Here is a 17,849-nt window from a genome sequence, read left to right on the forward strand (position 1 = left end):
TATATGGCTAGGTAGTCTCTCTTTATGGCTAGGGAGTCTCTCTGAATGGTTAGACAGTCTCTCTATATGCCTAGGTAGTCACTCTTTCTGGCTAGAGGGTCTCTCTATATGCCTAGGTAGTCTCTCTTTCTGGCTAGAGGGTCTCTCTATATGGCTAGGTAGTCTCTACATAGCTAGAGAGTCTCTCTATATGGCTAGGTAATCCCTCTTTATGGCTAGAGAGTCTCTATATGGCTAGGTAGTCTCTCTTTATGGCTAGAGAGTCTCTCTATATGGCTAGGTAGTCTCTCTTTATGGCTAGGGAGTCTCTCTGTATGGCTAGACTGTCTCTCTATATGGCTAGGAAGTCTCTCTGTATGGCTAGAGTAGAGGGGATCTCTTTATGGCTATGTAGTCTCTCTTTATGGCTAGAGTCTCTCTTTATGGCTAGGTAGTCTTTCTCTATGGCTAGAGGGTCTCTCTATATGGCTAAGGAATCTCTCTTTATGGCTAGGGGTCTCTCTATATGGCTAAGGAATCTCTCTTTATGACTAGGTAGTGTCTCTTTATGGCTAGGTAATATCTCTTTATGGCTAGAGGGTCTCTCTATATGGCTAAGGAATATCTTTTTATGGCTAGGTAGTATCACTTTATGGCTAGGGAGTCTCTCTTTATGGCTAGGGAGTCTCTCTTTATGGCTAGGTAATATCTCTTTATGGCTATGGGGTATCTCTATATGGCTAAGTAGTCTCTCTTTATGGCTAGGTAGTCTCTCTCTATGGCTAGAGGGTCTCTCTTTATGGCTAAGAAATATCTGTTTATGGCTAGGTAGTCTCTTTTTGGCTAGAGTCTCTCTATATGGCTAAGGAATCTCTTTTTATGGCTAGGGGGTCTCTCTATATGTCTTAGAAATATCTGTTTATGGCTAGGTAGTATCACTTTATGACTAGGGAGTCTCTCTTTATGGCTAGGGGATTTCTCTATATGGCTAGGTAGTCTCTCTTTATGACTAGGGAGTCCCTCTTTATGGCTAGGTAGTCTCTCTTATGGCTAGGGAGTCTCTCTTTATGACTAGGGAGTCTCTCTATATGATTAAGGAGTATATCTTTATGCCTAGGTAGTCTCTCTTTATGACTAGGGAGTCCTTCTTTATGGCTAAAGCATCTCTCTTTATGGCTAGGAAGTCCCTCTTTATTGCTATGGACCCTCTATGGCTGGAGATCTTTCTATGGTTAGGAAGTCTCTCTTTATAACTAGGAGTCTCTTCTTTCTTTATGGCTATGGAGTCTCTATGGCTAAGGAGTTTGTCAGGCTAGGGAGTCTCTCTTTATGGCAGAAGATTCTCTCTTTATGGTGGCATCAGTTCAAATTCAATCCTTTTCTAGATATATTCTTAAATGTTTTAAACATATGTTGTCAGTAAAACAAATTGATCTTTCACATAATTATGAATTATATCTTTATATTGTTCCGCTTTCAATGCATTGTTGTAAACAAGCTTACAGCAGATGAAGCCAGACATCTAGTGGTTGGAAAGTCGGCTAACTCTGGGGACAAACTGGTAGGTGTCTTGAGCTTTTCCCTAAAGAGGGTTTTAATCTCAAATTAACTTTTGTCTTTACGAATTGCCAAGTCTGTAAGCTTAATTTTCTGTTTTTCAGTTTATTGTGAGAAAGATAGTTAGGATAAATAAAAACAGCTGTACTGGTATTGATATATTTGTAAGAAACAAAGGAAATATTACATCAACAATAATACTTACAATCTTAAAATTACTTCAAAATTTTGATTTACTTAGCAAGATCATAGTTTAGATATAAGTTTAATTTCCATATAGCTACAACCATTCGATTGACCGAGATACACTCGATTGACATGACGCCGAATCAACGATATAAATATTCATTGTTTAACTTGGAGATGCAATTGTCACATTATAACTCTTGACAAACTAAAGCTATCCTCGTCTTCATGAATATCCAAGAATGTCGCCTGGCAACACAGGAATGGTTAAACGCCTAGAGGTGGAATTGACAAGCCTTTTAGTGTATTGTGAAGGAATGACAGGTACACATCAGCCTAGGCTAACCTATTTCCATCAAGTTTCAATAGAGTAGCTACAATACTTTCGGTGCTTCATACATGCTTTTGTTTGTTTATTTGAGTTTATCAAGGTCTGCCCACGCCCATTGGCTGCATTTATAGCTTGACCCTGCCGTGACGCCATCACGACTTAAATTGTGTTTAAATGCCATAAGTGACATGAGATAGAAGTGACAGTACATTCAAATCCAGACATTGGAAGACTTGAAGAAACAGAGTGAGATACAAGAGATCCGGGTGCGATACCCTAGCTCTTTGCGAAGAGACCTCTTGGTTCTTTAACCTGCTTGGTGTAAAGTACCGATACACGGGATACAACTTTCCTGGGTAGAACCAGTACTGAGTACACCACTTTTCCAAGCACTACCCTTTAAATGCCGAGCGCCAGGCAAGGGAGCTACTTGTACCAACTTTTAGCATCTTTCGGTATGACGCGGCCAGGGATGGAACCCACGACCTCCCGCTCCGTAGGCGGACGCCTTAACCACTAGGCCATGGAGACGGTTACATACATGCCTCACAGACCATTCTTTATTAAGTCAAGGGCAATAACTCTTATAAAATCAGGAATTGTCACCAGCACAGCCCTTGCTCCCCAAAATTCCCATGATGTGTCTTTAGTGTGGTGACAATACTTCTGGTATTAAATGTGTACATGTATATAGTTTTTACAGATATAAGTTTAATTTCCATATAGCTACAACCATTCGATTGACCGAGATACACTCGATTGACATGACGCCGAATCAACGATATAAATATTCATTGTTTAACTTGGAGATGCAATTGTCACATTATAACTCTTGACAAACTAAAGCTATCCTCGTCTTCATGAATATCCAAGAATGTCGCCTGGCAACACAGGAATGGTTAAACGCCTAGAGGTGGAATTGACAAGCCTTTTAGTGTATTGTGAAGGAATGACAGGTACACATCAGCCTAGGCTAACCTATTTCCATCAAGTTTCAATAAAATAGCTACAATACTTTCAGTGCTTCATACATGCTTTTGTTTGTTTATTTGAGTTTATCAAGGTCTGCCCACGCCCATTGGCTGCATTTATAGCTTGACCCTGCCGTGACGCCATCACGACTTAAATTGTGTTTAAATGCCGAGCGCCAGGCAAGGGAGCTACTTGTACCAACTTTTAGCATCTTTCGGTATGACGCGGCCAGGGATGGAACCCACGACCTCCCGCTCCGTAGGCGGACGCCTTAACCACTAGGCCATGGAGACGGTTACATACATGCCTCACAGACCATTCTTTATTAAGTCAAGGGCATTAACTCTTGTAAAATCAGGAATTGTCACCAGCACAGCCCTTGCTCCCCAAAATTTCCATGATGTGTCTTTAGTGTGGTGACAATACTTCTGGTATAGTTTTTTCAGATTTTTTTTTAACTAGTTCAAGGGCTATCACTCATGCAGGACCAAAAAAAATCTGAAAGAAATGGCATGTGCATAACAGCCAATGCGGCGCGGTCTAACATTTCTTTTAAGTTTCATATGTGTAGGTGCAATACTTTTGGAGGTATATGCGACACAAGATCATTCAGGGGTGTGACGGGACACCAGGCCTACCACATCTTGTTCAGCCAATTGCAAGCATTTCAAACACAGCACAATAATATTCGTGTGTTTTTTTTATCAAATATTTTATTTAAGTCACAAAGGACATTTTCATTTCACAATGATCAATATTACAAAAATTAAACATGCAAGCATCATTTACACTACATTACATAATCTGTACAATTCATTTTCAAAACTGACAAAAAACATCTCATCATATTTTAGGTCTTACTGACAATCCATGTATGTAAGAAATAAGAGTAAGTTATCTGCAGGGATTAACGCAATTTCATTTATGGCTATTTTTGGAGAGAAATATGTTTTAACCAGAAATGCCATCATATGTGTTGATACTTCATTTATGAAGAGATCTAGACAGGGTTTTAGTTGTCAATAATGTAAATGTTTTGTCGTTGTGTCTACATGTTTAATAAAATTGTCAGCACATTTCAGTACATAAGAGGAATTAAAAGATTGAATAAAAAACAGTTAAAATACCATAAAATAAGTTACTGAAAACCATTCATATACATGTACCAGTATAATATACAAACTTGAAAAAAAATATTAAAAAATATGAACTGTACAAATGTAATGTTTCACCTCTAATTCTTTATTTTGGAATTATGCAAAAGGCAAAGCAACTACATGAAATTCAGTTGAATTCTTTATTTACTAGAGAAAAGCAAATGTACATGCACCCACAAGGCACCACTCTCCATTCTAAGGGGTCAGATCGTTTTGTTATATACAAGCAACATGTTAAAGCTCAACAGCAAAGATCCATTAAATCCAACATTTTTCCAAACTTAAAACTTTCAGCAAAGTATATTGACTGACAAAACAGAAAATCCACTTCTAACAATACTTTCTATGTAAATGGCAGCCATATTGGATGCAATCTTGCAATCAGATGTTTTGCAAGAAATTGTGTTTTTTTAATGTCAGTGAAAAGACTTTCTTTTGTGCAAGTTTAAGATTTGGACAACAAATTGAGAAAAAGCCCTCAGCTGTCTAAGGAAGATTCTGATCCAGCGGTATACAGCAACATAATGTTGAGATCAGGGTGTTCACAAGACTATAATTATGGAGTATTCCATATGATAAAGCTAGAGTTTGAACATGTATGCTTGTGATATTCTCAATAATTTAGCTATGCCCCACATATGTTAGTGTCCAACACTGCCTGAATGTGAATGGAATTTCGAAATGGCTTAATGGTACTAGACGTGAATTAATGCCCATGTGGAATACTGTAATGATGCTTTAAAATGAAGAAAGCATAACTCTGAACGGCAATTATTCCTTTACTGCATGCAATTCATCAAACGGCACCTATCAGATTAAACAACTAATAAACAATACATCTCTATACTGAGTATACATTACAAACAACATGTTCAATTCAATAATGATGACAACTAAACACATTTAATGAATTACTTGCCAGGGTAAGATTAGAACCTAGAAGCATGTTTAAGACTAGTCCATAAGGTATTAAGAAGAGCCATATTATTAGATTAATCAAAGTTGTTAATATGGGTATGTATTTGTTCTTGTTCTAGCCAAAAATGTTAAACCAAGCAAATTCTGTATGCAAGATGATGAACCAATAAAAAGCCACTTAAAGATGTGATGATACGAGTGTTGTGATATAAAGCAGTCAATCTAACACAATGGGTAGCTGGAGGGTGTGTGGACGGTGTAAGGCCGAATGGGGCAGGGAGTAAGGGTATATTCACCCTTGTATGTTGCTTATTGCAGAAATTGTGGTGAAAAGAACCCATTTATGTGGCTAATTAATATGTAGGGATAAATACAACCTTGTATGTCACTGATAAAGGGGGTGGGAATTAAAACACCCTTGTATGTCACTGATTGAGGGGGTGTTGGTTAATACACCCTTGTGTGTGACTGATTGAGGGGGTGTTGGTTAATACACCCTTGTGAGTGACTGATGGAGTAGGGGTTTATAAACCCTTGTGTCTGCTGGAGGTGTGAGGGTAAATACACCCCTGTATGCCACTGGAGAGGATGGGGGTACATACACCTATGTATGTCACTGGTTCCCTTGTATGCCACTGATGGAGGGGGTGGGACTTATAAACCCTTATATGAGACTCAGATAAGACACAGATAGCTCAACTTTTCCCTGATATTAACTTAGCTGCAGCAGAGGTGAACGCAATGGACCAAATGCAGGGTAAACGTGTGACTGATCATATGTGTGATCATTAAACATGAGATGTGATGTTTATGGCTACCAATATCTTGCATTGTATTATAAGGTATGTGTTAAACACAACATGCAGGACCTCGAAGGGCACACAGGAATTTGATGCCCTGATAAAGGAATCAATAATTACAGTAACGTTGAATAACTAGCTTGAATAACTAGCTTCGGTAAACCTGTTGTTACTCAATAACACTGTTTGACATTTCTAAAATTATGGGAAAAATTATGATTGTTTGTCTAATACCTAAAGAGAAACAAATTTACAAACGGTTTTAGTTCTATGAAGTTACAAAGTTGAGTTTCCTTTTAAAAGCTGACACATCCTATAGAATTTAAAAGCTGTTGCTTTATCAAGAGTATCTCAAACCATAATTGAATAATAACTTCTTTTTTCCCAAAGGATAGCAGATAGTGCAGCTAAACAATAACATTAAAAACTTTATATTACAATGCTGCCCCCCCCCCCCCCCCCCCTCCCGCCCCTTAAAAGCTTGGAAACACAGAGAAGACAGCCAGTTCTGACCTTAAATATCATATCTAAACAACAGTGTTGAGGAGAAATGGCAAAGCACCAAATAAATCATAGTTGAAGATATATAAGAACAATGGGATCATTAATACTGGTCACCGGAGAGAATTGATCATTATCTGTATTTATACTGGTACTAAATGTTTGGACTAATGCCCTAGAACATGTCAGTAGACTGGACATTATGCCAACCTGGAATTACAACATTATAATCAGTGGATTACACCCTTGTCTAAGTCTGGATATTATGATTGCTTAGTTTGTATAGTTATATAATCAATAATGCTCAAAGACATCTTAAAATATATGGTGTTGCACTGACAAAGTATGGTCCTTCGGTAAGATTAATCGTATTTAGGGTTGCTTAGGTTCTTATATTAAGGTTAATTCTGATAAAACATTGTCTTTTATATTTTCAACGACTTGTGTCATTTGTTGGCTGGTAAAAATACAACATCAAATAGTTGACCTGAACAACATTTTTGAGCAAATCTACACTTTCTCAAATACATGAAAACAAGATCTGTACAACATAATTTATAAAACCATGTTTTAATGCTTAAATCCTTTTACACTTCATTTCTAAAAATAACTTTTTAACCTTTTCTTCAAAACAAGATTGTTGATTTCTTATTGATACTTTTGAAAAAAAATGACAAAAAATGAAAGACCTGAAAGTGACAGGAGCATCAACACCTGGTGAATGAATTTCCCTTCTCAATGGCAGAGACCAGTACACATTCCAATAATGAATAAGGGCATTGAAGGACACAGCGGAGGAGCTATCTGTTTTTATTTTCCCTGTGGACGCCACTGCCAATTGCACCGAGGGAGCTTGGCTTGTGAGAATCTTCCTTGAGAATGGTATTGATGTCTGGGTACGGCACAGGCATCTCAAACTCGACAAACAGCGAGAAATGATCCGAGGGGATATGCGGGTGTGGGCAGCCAACAACCTTGTTCTCAATAAACCAGTTCTCATCCATAGGCCCAAGTACACCAAGCAGGTTCATGTATTTGCGAGAGTAGAAGATGTAGTCGATAATACCCTTAAACTCAAACCTGAAACAAATAGCAGAAAATTTAAACTCGTATCACTGTAACTGAAAGAGTTTGGCTTATTAGTTTTGAAATGTTCTGAACTTGCCCAAATTTTAAATACTGGCAAAATATGAACAATACTACCAAAATTGATGTCAGTAAATTATATACAATTCTAAAGATCCATGCAGCCAATTGAATAAGATCAATTAAGGTTTTTGGTTCAGTCAAAGTTATCCAAACAAGAGATGTTTGTCAAACATTATGCCCCCCCTGAGCGCCATGTTGTCAGGATTATATGGACAATTGAATGAAATACATTGTATGCATGGACCAAAATGACAGCTGATTTGTCGCTGACATTGGATGCCGTTGAGGCAGTTTTAAGATTATGACCATTCAAAGTTTGAGGATAGAGTGTGTTATGACCATGACTTTTGACTCTATGACCTTTTACCATTCAAGGTCACTGTGACCTTGACCTTTGGCCCGATGACCCCCAAAAACAATAGGGGTCATCTACTGGTCAGGCCCAACCTCCAAGTCAATTATGAGGGCCATGGGTGCAGGCATTGTTAAGTTATCACTTGGACAACCTCTTACCATTCAAGGTCACTGTGACCTTGATCTTTGACCCGATGAGCCCCAAAAACAATAGGGGTCAGCTACTAGTCAGGCCCAACCTCCAAGTCAAGAATGAGGGCCATGGGTGCAGGCATTGTCGAGTAATCACTCGGACAACCTTTTACCATTCAAGGTCACTGTGACCTTGACCTTTGGCCCGATGACCCCCAAAAACAATAGGGGTCATCTACTGGTCAGGCCCAACTTCCATATCAAGTTTGATGACCATAGGTCTAGGCATTGTTGAGTTATCACTCGGACAAGCTTTAAAATTACTTTACCATTAAAGGTCACTGTGACCTTGACCTTTGACCCGATGAGCCCTAAAATCAATAGGGGTCATCTACTGGTCAGGCCCAACCTTCATGTCAAGTTTGATGACCATACGTCCAGGAATTGTTGAGTTATCACTCGGACAAGCTTTGGTCTACCGACCGACCGACCGACCGACATACAGACATGCCTGTGCAAAGCAATATACCCCTCTTCTTCGAAGGGGGGCATAAATATAAAAGAATTGGTAAACACTAAGTCTTGTAGGAAGTAACAGAATTTTGTGTTGCTTGTAAGAAAGTAGCAGAACTGGTAGATTCTTGTAAGAAAGTAGCAGAACTGGTAGATGCTTGTAAGAAAGTAGCAGAACTGGTAGATGCTTGTAAGAAAATAGCAGAACTGGTAGATGCCTGTAAGAAAGTAGCAGAACTGGTAGTTGCTTGTAAGAAAGTAGCAGAACTGGTAGTTGCTTGTAAGAAAGTAGCAGAACTGGTAGATGCTTGTAAGAAAATAGCAGAACTGGTAGATGCTGGTAAGAAAATAGCAGAACTGGTAGATTCTTGTAAGAAAATAGCAGAACTGGTAGATGCTGGTAAGAAAGAAACAGAACTGGTAGATGCTTGTAAGAAAAGAGCAGAACTGGTAGATGCTTGTAAGAAAGAAGCAGAACTGGTAGATGCTTGTAAAAACTTGTAAGAAAGTAGCAGAACTGGTAGATGCTTGTAAGACAAGAGCGGTCACAGACAGCTATATCCCCCGCCTATGGGGGCATTTTTTGTAACGAAAGCCAATCAATGGTAAGGGTAGTTTCTTAGGAACATAAGAAATGCGTAAAATTAAGAAAGGGCAATAACTCTTCCTAAAAGAATCCCTTCATGAAAGCCCATAAACAATTTTAAATGTAAAATAAACAAAGGGCAATAACTCTTTCAAAAAAGGTCAAATCGCAAAAGCCTGACAATATGCGCTGCGTCATTGCGAAGAAACCAATTTTAAATGTAAAATAAACAAAGGGCAATAACTCTTTCAAAAAAGGTCAAATTGCAAAAGCCTGACAATATGCGCTGCGTCACTATTATAGTCATCAATCTGTGAAAGTTTGGTAGAAATCGCATAAAAACGTAAGAGGAGTTGCGAAGAAACTAATTTTAAATGTAAAATAAGCAAAGGGCAATAACTCCTTCAAAAATGGTCAAATCGCAAAAGCCAGACAATATGGCTGCTTCACTTTATGATCATCAATCTGTGAAAGTTGGGTAGAAATCGCATGAAAATCGTAAGAGGAGTTGCGAAGAAACCAATTTTAAATGTAAAATAAGCAAAGGGCAATAACTCTTTCAACAAGAGCGGTCGTAAGACAGCGCGCTCGACTACGCCGCTTTGACTTAGAATACGATAACGATGCAATAATACCAAGTTTGGTCTCTTTATGTCAAACCTAACTACAATTAATCGATACATAAGGTGACTTTGATGCTGCCCTCCCACCAGCCCGCCCAAACAACGTTGCAAGTCATTCAAATAACTTGATTTCCCGTTATGAAAATGTGGTTAAGAATATGCAAATATGCCTTTCAAAGGAAATTTAAAAAAAAAAAAAAAAAAAAAAAAAATTCAAGGGCCATAATTTGTATTTAGGCTTAAAACGGAGTTATGTTTCTTGTTGTAAGATGGTCATAAATAATTTTGAATTTTATTAAGTGCATTTAATGAACGGTATAGAAGTTTCTTATTAAAATCCCAACTTGCCCTTAACTTTTACTTGCCTAAAACTTTAACCTAAGTCAATCAGGGGCTGTAACTGGTATTAAGGATATGGAGTTATGTAACCTCATTGGGTAATGGTCCTGAACAATTGTGTGAAGTATTAAGTCAATTGAATGAAGGGTATAGAAGTTATTAAACAATATCCCAACCTGCCCTAAAACTTTAACTTATGTTCCATAGTCAATCAGGGGCCATAATTTGTATAAAAGATAATATGGAGTTATCTAACCTCATAATGTGATGGCTCTGAACATCTGTGTGAAGTATTATGTCAATTGAATTAATGGTATTGGAGTTTTAAGAGAAAATCCCAACTGGCCATAAAACTTTAACCTGCCCTAAAACTTTAACCTAAGTCAATCAGGGGCCATAACTTGTATTTAGGATTATATGGAGTTATGTAACCTCATTGTGTGATGGTCCTGAACAACTGTGTGAAGTATTAAGTCAATTAAACAAAGGATATAGAAGTTATTAATAAATATTCCAACTTGCCCTAAAAATTTAACCTAAGTTCCATAGTCAATCAGGGGCCATAATCTGTGTAAAGAATAATATGGAGTTATCTAACCTCATCATGTGATGGCCCTGAACAACTGTGTGAAGTATTAAGTCAATTGAATGTAGGGTATTGGACTTATAAGTGAAAATCCCAACTTGCCCTAAAACTTTAACCGGACGCCAACGCCGACGCTGGGGCGAGTAGTATAGCCCACCTATTCTTCGAATAGTCAAGCTAAAAATGGTCGAATCGGGAATGCCCGACAATATGCGCTGCTTCACTTTATGATCATCAATCTGTGAAAGTTTGGTAGAAATCGCATGAAAAACGTAAGAGGAGTTGCGAAGAAACCAATTTTAAATGTAAAATAAGCAAAGGGCAATAACTCTTTCAAAAATGGTCGAATCGGGAAAGCCCGACAATATGCACTGCTTCACTTTATGATCATCAATCTGTGATAGTTTGGTAGAAATCGCATGAAAAACGTAAGAGGAGTTGCGAAGAAACCAATTTTAAATGTAAAATAAGCAAAGGGCAATAACTCTTTCAAAAATGGTCAAATCAGGAAAGCCCGACAATATGCGCTGCTTCACTTTATGATCATCAATCTGTGAAAGTTTGGTAGAAATCGCATGAAAAACGTAAGAGGAGTTGCGAAGAAACCAATTTTAAATGTAAAATAAGCAAAGGGCAATAACTCTTTCAAAAATGATCGAATCGGGAAAGCCCGACAATATGCGCTGCTTCACTTTATGATCATCAATCTGTGAAAGTTTGGTAGAAATGGCATGAGAAATGTAAGAGGAGATGCAAAGAAATGAATGTGGGACGCACGCACACATGCACAGACGCACAGAAACGCGCCTACCATTACTATATCCCCTCGCCTTTTCAATGGGGGGGGGGGGGGGGGGGGGGGATAAAAAGAGCAGAACTGGTAGATGCTTGTAAGAAAGTAGCAGAACTTGTAGATGCTTGTAAGAAAGTAGCAGAACTGGTAGTTGTTTGTCAGAAAGAAGCAGAACTATTACTGTGAAATCATAAATATTTGTAGGACATTGATTTTCATGGATTTCATGGGTTGGCTTATCCACGAATTCAAGATCCCAACGAAAATTGGACCTTTAATTCTGAAATCATACTGGCTATGTAAAAGGGTATAAATGTATTCACATAAATATACATGGTCGTGGTATACAACTTACAAGCGAGTTAAAGCACCTAGCTCATTGTTTATTTTACTATAAATAATGTTTTATATTTTATATTATTTAACCTCAACGATAATAAATTAAAGTCAATTATAAGTACTTGCATGCAATTTTTTGTATGACATTGCCAGTCATTGCAGAACATTAAAACAAGCTGATTATCAAGCATCTGTTCGGCACATGTAAAATGTGCTTATTATTACTGTGTTTGAGTCGCCACTTGATTTATTTCTTTGATAATATCTAATCGATTATTTAATTAAATGCTCTTCCTGTGTTTTCACAGTTTGCAAAAACTCTTCATTGACATTCAATTGCTTCACTATTTTATATCCTTGTTATGGTGCATCTGTACTTATGAATTACTGATCAAGCCAAAATTGACATGGGTATCTGCGATAATTGTCCCATTGTAGTCCATACACTGCATTTTGTATATGATACATAGCACGAGATCGGCGCATGGTGATTTTGCAGACGATTTAGGATCACAGTTTCGATTATTTATTTTCAATAAATGAAATTGTTATTTTTCGTAAAACCATGAAATTTCAAGCTCACAAATATAAATGATTTCACAGTAGTTGCTGGTAAGAAAGTAACAGAACTGGTTGTTGCTTGTAACAGAACTGGTAATCACTTGTCTGAAAGAAATAGCACTGCTTGCAAAAATCATTTGTACATTAACAAACACAACTACAGCTATCACAGTTGTGATGAATAGCACCAGACAATGCCTGAACACAGGAATGGTTAATTGTTGAGATATGGAAAACAACAGTGATAGCTGAAAGAAATGGCACGATCCCACCAAATTAGGCCGACCAATATTCCTATGAAGTTTCATGAGTTTAGGTGCAACACTTTTGGTGCTACATTGGAAACAAGCTTCTCAGAAAGAAAAAAAATGATGTCAGGAAACTCTCTTTAGACAAAATGAAATGTCAACAAAATTGCAGGCGCACAATTTTTCCCATGCTGACCAACATTCATCTAAAGTTTCATAAGTGTAGAAGAAACACTTTTGAAACTTTTTGTGACATCAGATTTTTCAGATATTTTTTTCCGAGTCAAAGCCCATAACTTATGTTAGCCTGAGTAAAATGTGACCAAAAAAGCAGGTGCACAACAGACAATGCTGACCAACATATCTATGAAGTGAACTGTATGTAGTTGCAAAAGTTTCAGCACTACATGTGACATAAGATTATATATCTAGGGGTATGAAAATGCTACATCGAATAAAATAGTTATACTTACGTGTAATTAGTGTATTTCATTATGTTGTCCTCGTATGCCTTAGCAAGGCGGAACATATGTGTAAGATGTGTGGATGTGTCGTGACAGTTGAAGGCCTGGAGACTGGCCTCGTAACCAAGCTCCTTGAAGTCAATGTGGTTGCTAGGAACCTTCCCTGTCTGCAGGTACTCTATCACACCTGCAACAGCAAGTTGGCATGTTTAGTTTATATATTGTTTAGGCATGAGCTTTAAGGCGTGAGGTGTTTACTATACTACTAGAAAACTCTTTCCAAGGTGCAGATTTTGTTTACAACATCTGTATGGGAGGTGGACACCTATACCCCTACATCACTCTTAACCTGGTGGGGATTGAACCCAAGACCTCTGAGTTGATTGTTAACTACATCATTGTGTGAGACATAACTTTTGTGGAATCAAAGTCATACACACAATAACAGACATGATTTAACCAGCATGCCCAGTATTTCTACCATCTATATTATTCTTTTGTGTGGTTTTTGTTTTTTTTACACACTGATTCAAAATACGGACAACTTTTTCACTGTAGCAAAAGGTACATCTATATTTTTACTTGAGTGCAGCATTTTTATATTTGAGCCACAAACTTCCAACAACAGCTTTCTGTTTAATAAAAGGAATATTCTACAGCAGAAGGACAACACATTTTTCTGATAGATTTAGATGAACACAATCCATTTCTATGGCAATCAAAGAGTGGGACATTTTTGTGCACATATTATTTCAAGGTTTTATATGAAAGTGTTATGATTTTTTGTGAGATTTATATCATACACTAATCTCTTTGCAAAATTATCCCTTATATCTGATTATCATTGAGAGATTGATGACATAGTATTCTAAAATTTCTTATAATGGACAAATGATTGAAGAAAAATATGTACAAGTAGGTGGTCCAACACAAATCAGAGCTGAAATATACATCTCTGGTCACTTCAAAGTGAATTCATGAAATGAAAGAATAGGATTAAGTAGGTGGCTCAATGGTGCTTTCTAAGCTAAGATTCCTTAAAACACCTCATCAACCTCAAATGAAAAACAAAGCTAAGAACTTGTGAGAGCAGTAAGCAGTAGAATCTTGTTGATACACTAGACAAAACATAAATGGTGACAAAGCTGGATTTATTTTCTTGTCTTAGGTTGCCTTAGCCTGGATACTGGAAAAGGCTTCTTGCTCAACTGCTGGATAAAGAGGGGTAAGCTAGCTAGTTTATTACCTGTGCTACTTTATAAAGCTTGATCTTTTGAAATTACCTGGATTAAATCTTTTGTTCATGACAAAGGAATTATCTCTGAGTAAAGCAAGGGTATCATGTGCATGCAATTTATGTTGTCAGAATCAGAAATGTGATTTCACCATCTTTATTTCAGAACTGTTTTATATCAATAACTCTGCCAGCATTTATGCATCTCACGAGGTTCATTGCACAAAAAACCCAGACCTACCCCAGCAGCAGGCTTAAATGTTGCCCAAACCCACCTATAGCATCTAGCATAAATGATTCCCTTAACCCAACCCAAGCAGCTGACAAAATTGTTGCCCTAACCCACCTCAATCAGCACGCAAAATCTTATGTGCTCCAACCAACATCTAGCAGCTGGCAGCTGGCATTAATGTTCACCTAACCCACCCCAGCCTGCTGCCTTTAATGTTGCAACCTGAACCCACCACTAGCAGCTGGCATAAATCTTGTCCAGCCCACCCCATATCATGGATTTTTCATACCTGACTCAGGAAGGGAGTTGAGATCACCACAGAGGATGATAGGAATGGAATTACAGTCGCCTTGCTCAGTGGACTGGATGGATGCGTTACTCTCCTCTACGACCTTCTTCAGCTCAGACATGAGCATCATGGTCTGGATGAGCTTCACGTCCGAGAACTCTGGGTCCCAGTGCATGTGGGCCGTTGTGATCAGCAGACGCTGGTTTATCTTCCCCTCCGGTGGCAAACCACCTGAAAAACACACAGGATCAGCTTGTATGAGAAAATTGTTTTTCAGCTGCTACATGTTTTCCCAAAATGACAGCCTCTACGAGAATGAAAGAGAAGCATCTAGTCAGTTAAAGCATTGTTACAACAATACAAAAAATGTAGAATTTTACATTGATTTCCACCTCCCTATTTTCAGATTGTCATAACTTCAATTAACAAAATATATCAATCGTGATGGTCTTGATTGGAAAAGCTGATGTCCTTATAAGGAATGAAAGCAGTTTAACATTATTTAAATATTTATAATCAGTTCTCAACATATATGAAAGAAGTTGTCAAGGCTTTCTAAATATGAAAAGATACCAACTAACAAAGTTATGGAAATTTAAAGTTTTGTCGCAAAAATGAGACAGTCATGTGACGGGCAGCTATTTTTTCCTCATGCTATCTACTACATCAGCAATGGCTACTATAGGGGCTTCATAATTTTCAAGAATATCCATTGAAGAAAATTATTTCAAATCAAAATGAATGTTGTAATTTATAATTACATATTGCTATTACAAATTACATATTTAAGGTATATTTGACACATAAATTATGTGCCTAAAACTTAATATGTTTATTTTTTTAAATTCATTATTCAAACAGCTTTCACTACCTTTAAAACTGATTCAAAGAATTTTAAAAAGATGTTGCTTTAAAGTTATTTGGTGTACTTTAATACAAGTTCACATATATGACTTTCATCTACAATTCATCTTTAACATAATCAAACGCACAAGATTAAACTGTACTGTATCATCTCAGAAGTAATAGTTCTGGCACCCACGGCCCGGGTCATTGAGATTAAACGCAAGTGCTTTGGTGCATGTCACAAGGTTTGTGGGTAACATGACTGTTTTATAACATTGCTGTAAAGGCCACATTCAACAAATGGTGTGCAGTATAATTTACCTCCATGGTAGATATTGAAAAGTAACGCCCATTTTACTTGTAATTCTAAATGAACAGCAGCCCAAGAGCATATCACTTATGTAGCAGGAATAAGAGCAATTCAACAAGTTTCATTGAATATTCAGCATCAACTTCTCAACTACTTTGTCTGATAACTGGTCATTCAAAAATCAATAAGTAATTCTGTTTGAAACAAGATAATTAATCCCTTGATATCTACATTATAATAATAATTCAATAATTGTTCATGTATTGTATTTTCAAAATTGCCTGATTTTAATGTCGATCTCAGGAAAAGTTCCTTACAAAATTCAAAGGAAATGGCGATCATGGTAAAGCTAGAGCCACACCAAACCAGATTTAACACGGACCACCCCAGATTAATCAAAACACACCTGGGGTGGTCCTGGGTAAAATTGAGTTGACATTCACTTGACAGTTGCAAAAAGACCAGCCCGGACCAAACATGGCATCACAATGGATCAACACTGATTACCCTGGAACAACCACAGCAGCCGGTTGGTGAGACTGGGGCTTTAAATACAAAGAGTTTACTAGCTATATATATTATAATGTGCCATTATTGAAGATCCAGCACAAGTTAATGGTATCTCATCATACAAAATGACAAAATTTTATTTCCGCCTGATGCATCAGCTATTTACACAGAGGAACTATATCAGGGCAATGAACTTTATACCGATCATCACTTTCCTATTTGAAATAAGCTAAAAACAGACAATTAGGCCTTAAAAATATGTATGTTTCTGGTAACAGCCTTAAACAAGAGGGCCATAATGGCCCTAGATCACTCGCCTGAGTAAAAGAGTTTAACCTTTGTAATCAATATAGCTTGATATTTGTTCTCAAAGAATAGCTGAGTGGTTATCAAACATGTTGCCTGGATTATCACTGACAGGATTTGTCAGTTGCCTGCACACTGAAAGGACTTGTCACAGTTTCCTGCACACTGATAGGATTTCGTTCAGTTACCTGCACACTGACAGGACTTGATAATTGACTGCACACTGACAGAATTTGATTCTCATACCTACACACTGACAGGATTTTGTTGAGTTGCCTGCTCCCTGACATGACTTGATAATTGACTGCACACTGACAGCACTTGGTACAGATACCTGCACACTGAGAGGACTTTTTTAAGTTGCCTGCACACTGAGAGGACTTTGTTCAATTGCCTGCACACACACAGGACTTCGTTCAATTGCCTGCACACTGACAAAACTATGTCAAATTGCTTGCACACTGAAATAACTTTCAGTATAGGTACACAAACAACAAACAGTACACCATCCAATAAAATCAATAAACTGCCTTAAGCTCTTAAAATCAAATATCAAAACTAGGGTTGGCAACGAGCACCCGAGTACTCGATGGAATGTCCCAGTACTCAAGTACCAAATCACTACTCAAGTACTCAGATGTTTTTTTGTAATAAAAATCACCAAATACACGATTTACAGACGAAGTATCAGATCTGGTTAGTTGCGAAGAGGACAATTTACGGTCCCTCTAATCCCCGCTGTGTACATAAATTTGTTGAAAGTTGGAAACTGTCAACAAAGGGCCCCGATTTCCAATTAGCACTAATGTCAAATAGCGAAGTTTTGATAGCGGTACTTTCACCTACACAATTCTATTGTTTACCAATTACAGACCTTTTACCAAACAAAGGACACTAACGAGCGAACGAGTAGCGAACGTTACCAGCATTTATTTCTTTATGAGGGTATTTTAACTATTTTTGCAAAGATTATCATTAGCTGATTGGTTGATTTCTAAAATCAAGAATTATGAATATTAACGAGGTAAACAACA

At 37.5% G+C, this 17,849-nt stretch overlaps 1 protein-coding gene across 3 annotated transcripts in view; it reads right to left on the reverse strand.

The window, feature by feature from the left end:
* Positions 1 to 3,718: 3,718 nt before the first annotated feature.
* The window catches only part of LOC128222057 (CCR4-NOT transcription complex subunit 6-like), an 88,093-nt gene continuing 73,962 nt past the window's right edge, over positions 3,719 to 17,849 (reverse strand). For all 3 annotated transcript variants that reach the window (XM_052930845.1, XM_052930828.1, XM_052930835.1), the window contains 3 exons: positions 14,844 to 15,074; positions 13,098 to 13,275; positions 3,719 to 7,481 (listed from right to left, as the gene is read on the reverse strand). In XM_052930845.1, the coding sequence (XP_052786805.1) occupies positions 7,202 to 7,481; positions 13,098 to 13,275; positions 14,844 to 15,074 (689 nt within the window). In that variant the 3' untranslated portion in view covers positions 3,719 to 7,201. The remainder of the gene's footprint in view (positions 7,482 to 13,097; positions 13,276 to 14,843; positions 15,075 to 17,849) is intronic.

This window comes from Mya arenaria, chromosome 2 (assembly GCF_026914265.1).
Source record: "Mya arenaria isolate MELC-2E11 chromosome 2, ASM2691426v1".
NCBI lineage: Eukaryota > Metazoa > Mollusca > Bivalvia > Myida > Myidae > Mya > Mya arenaria.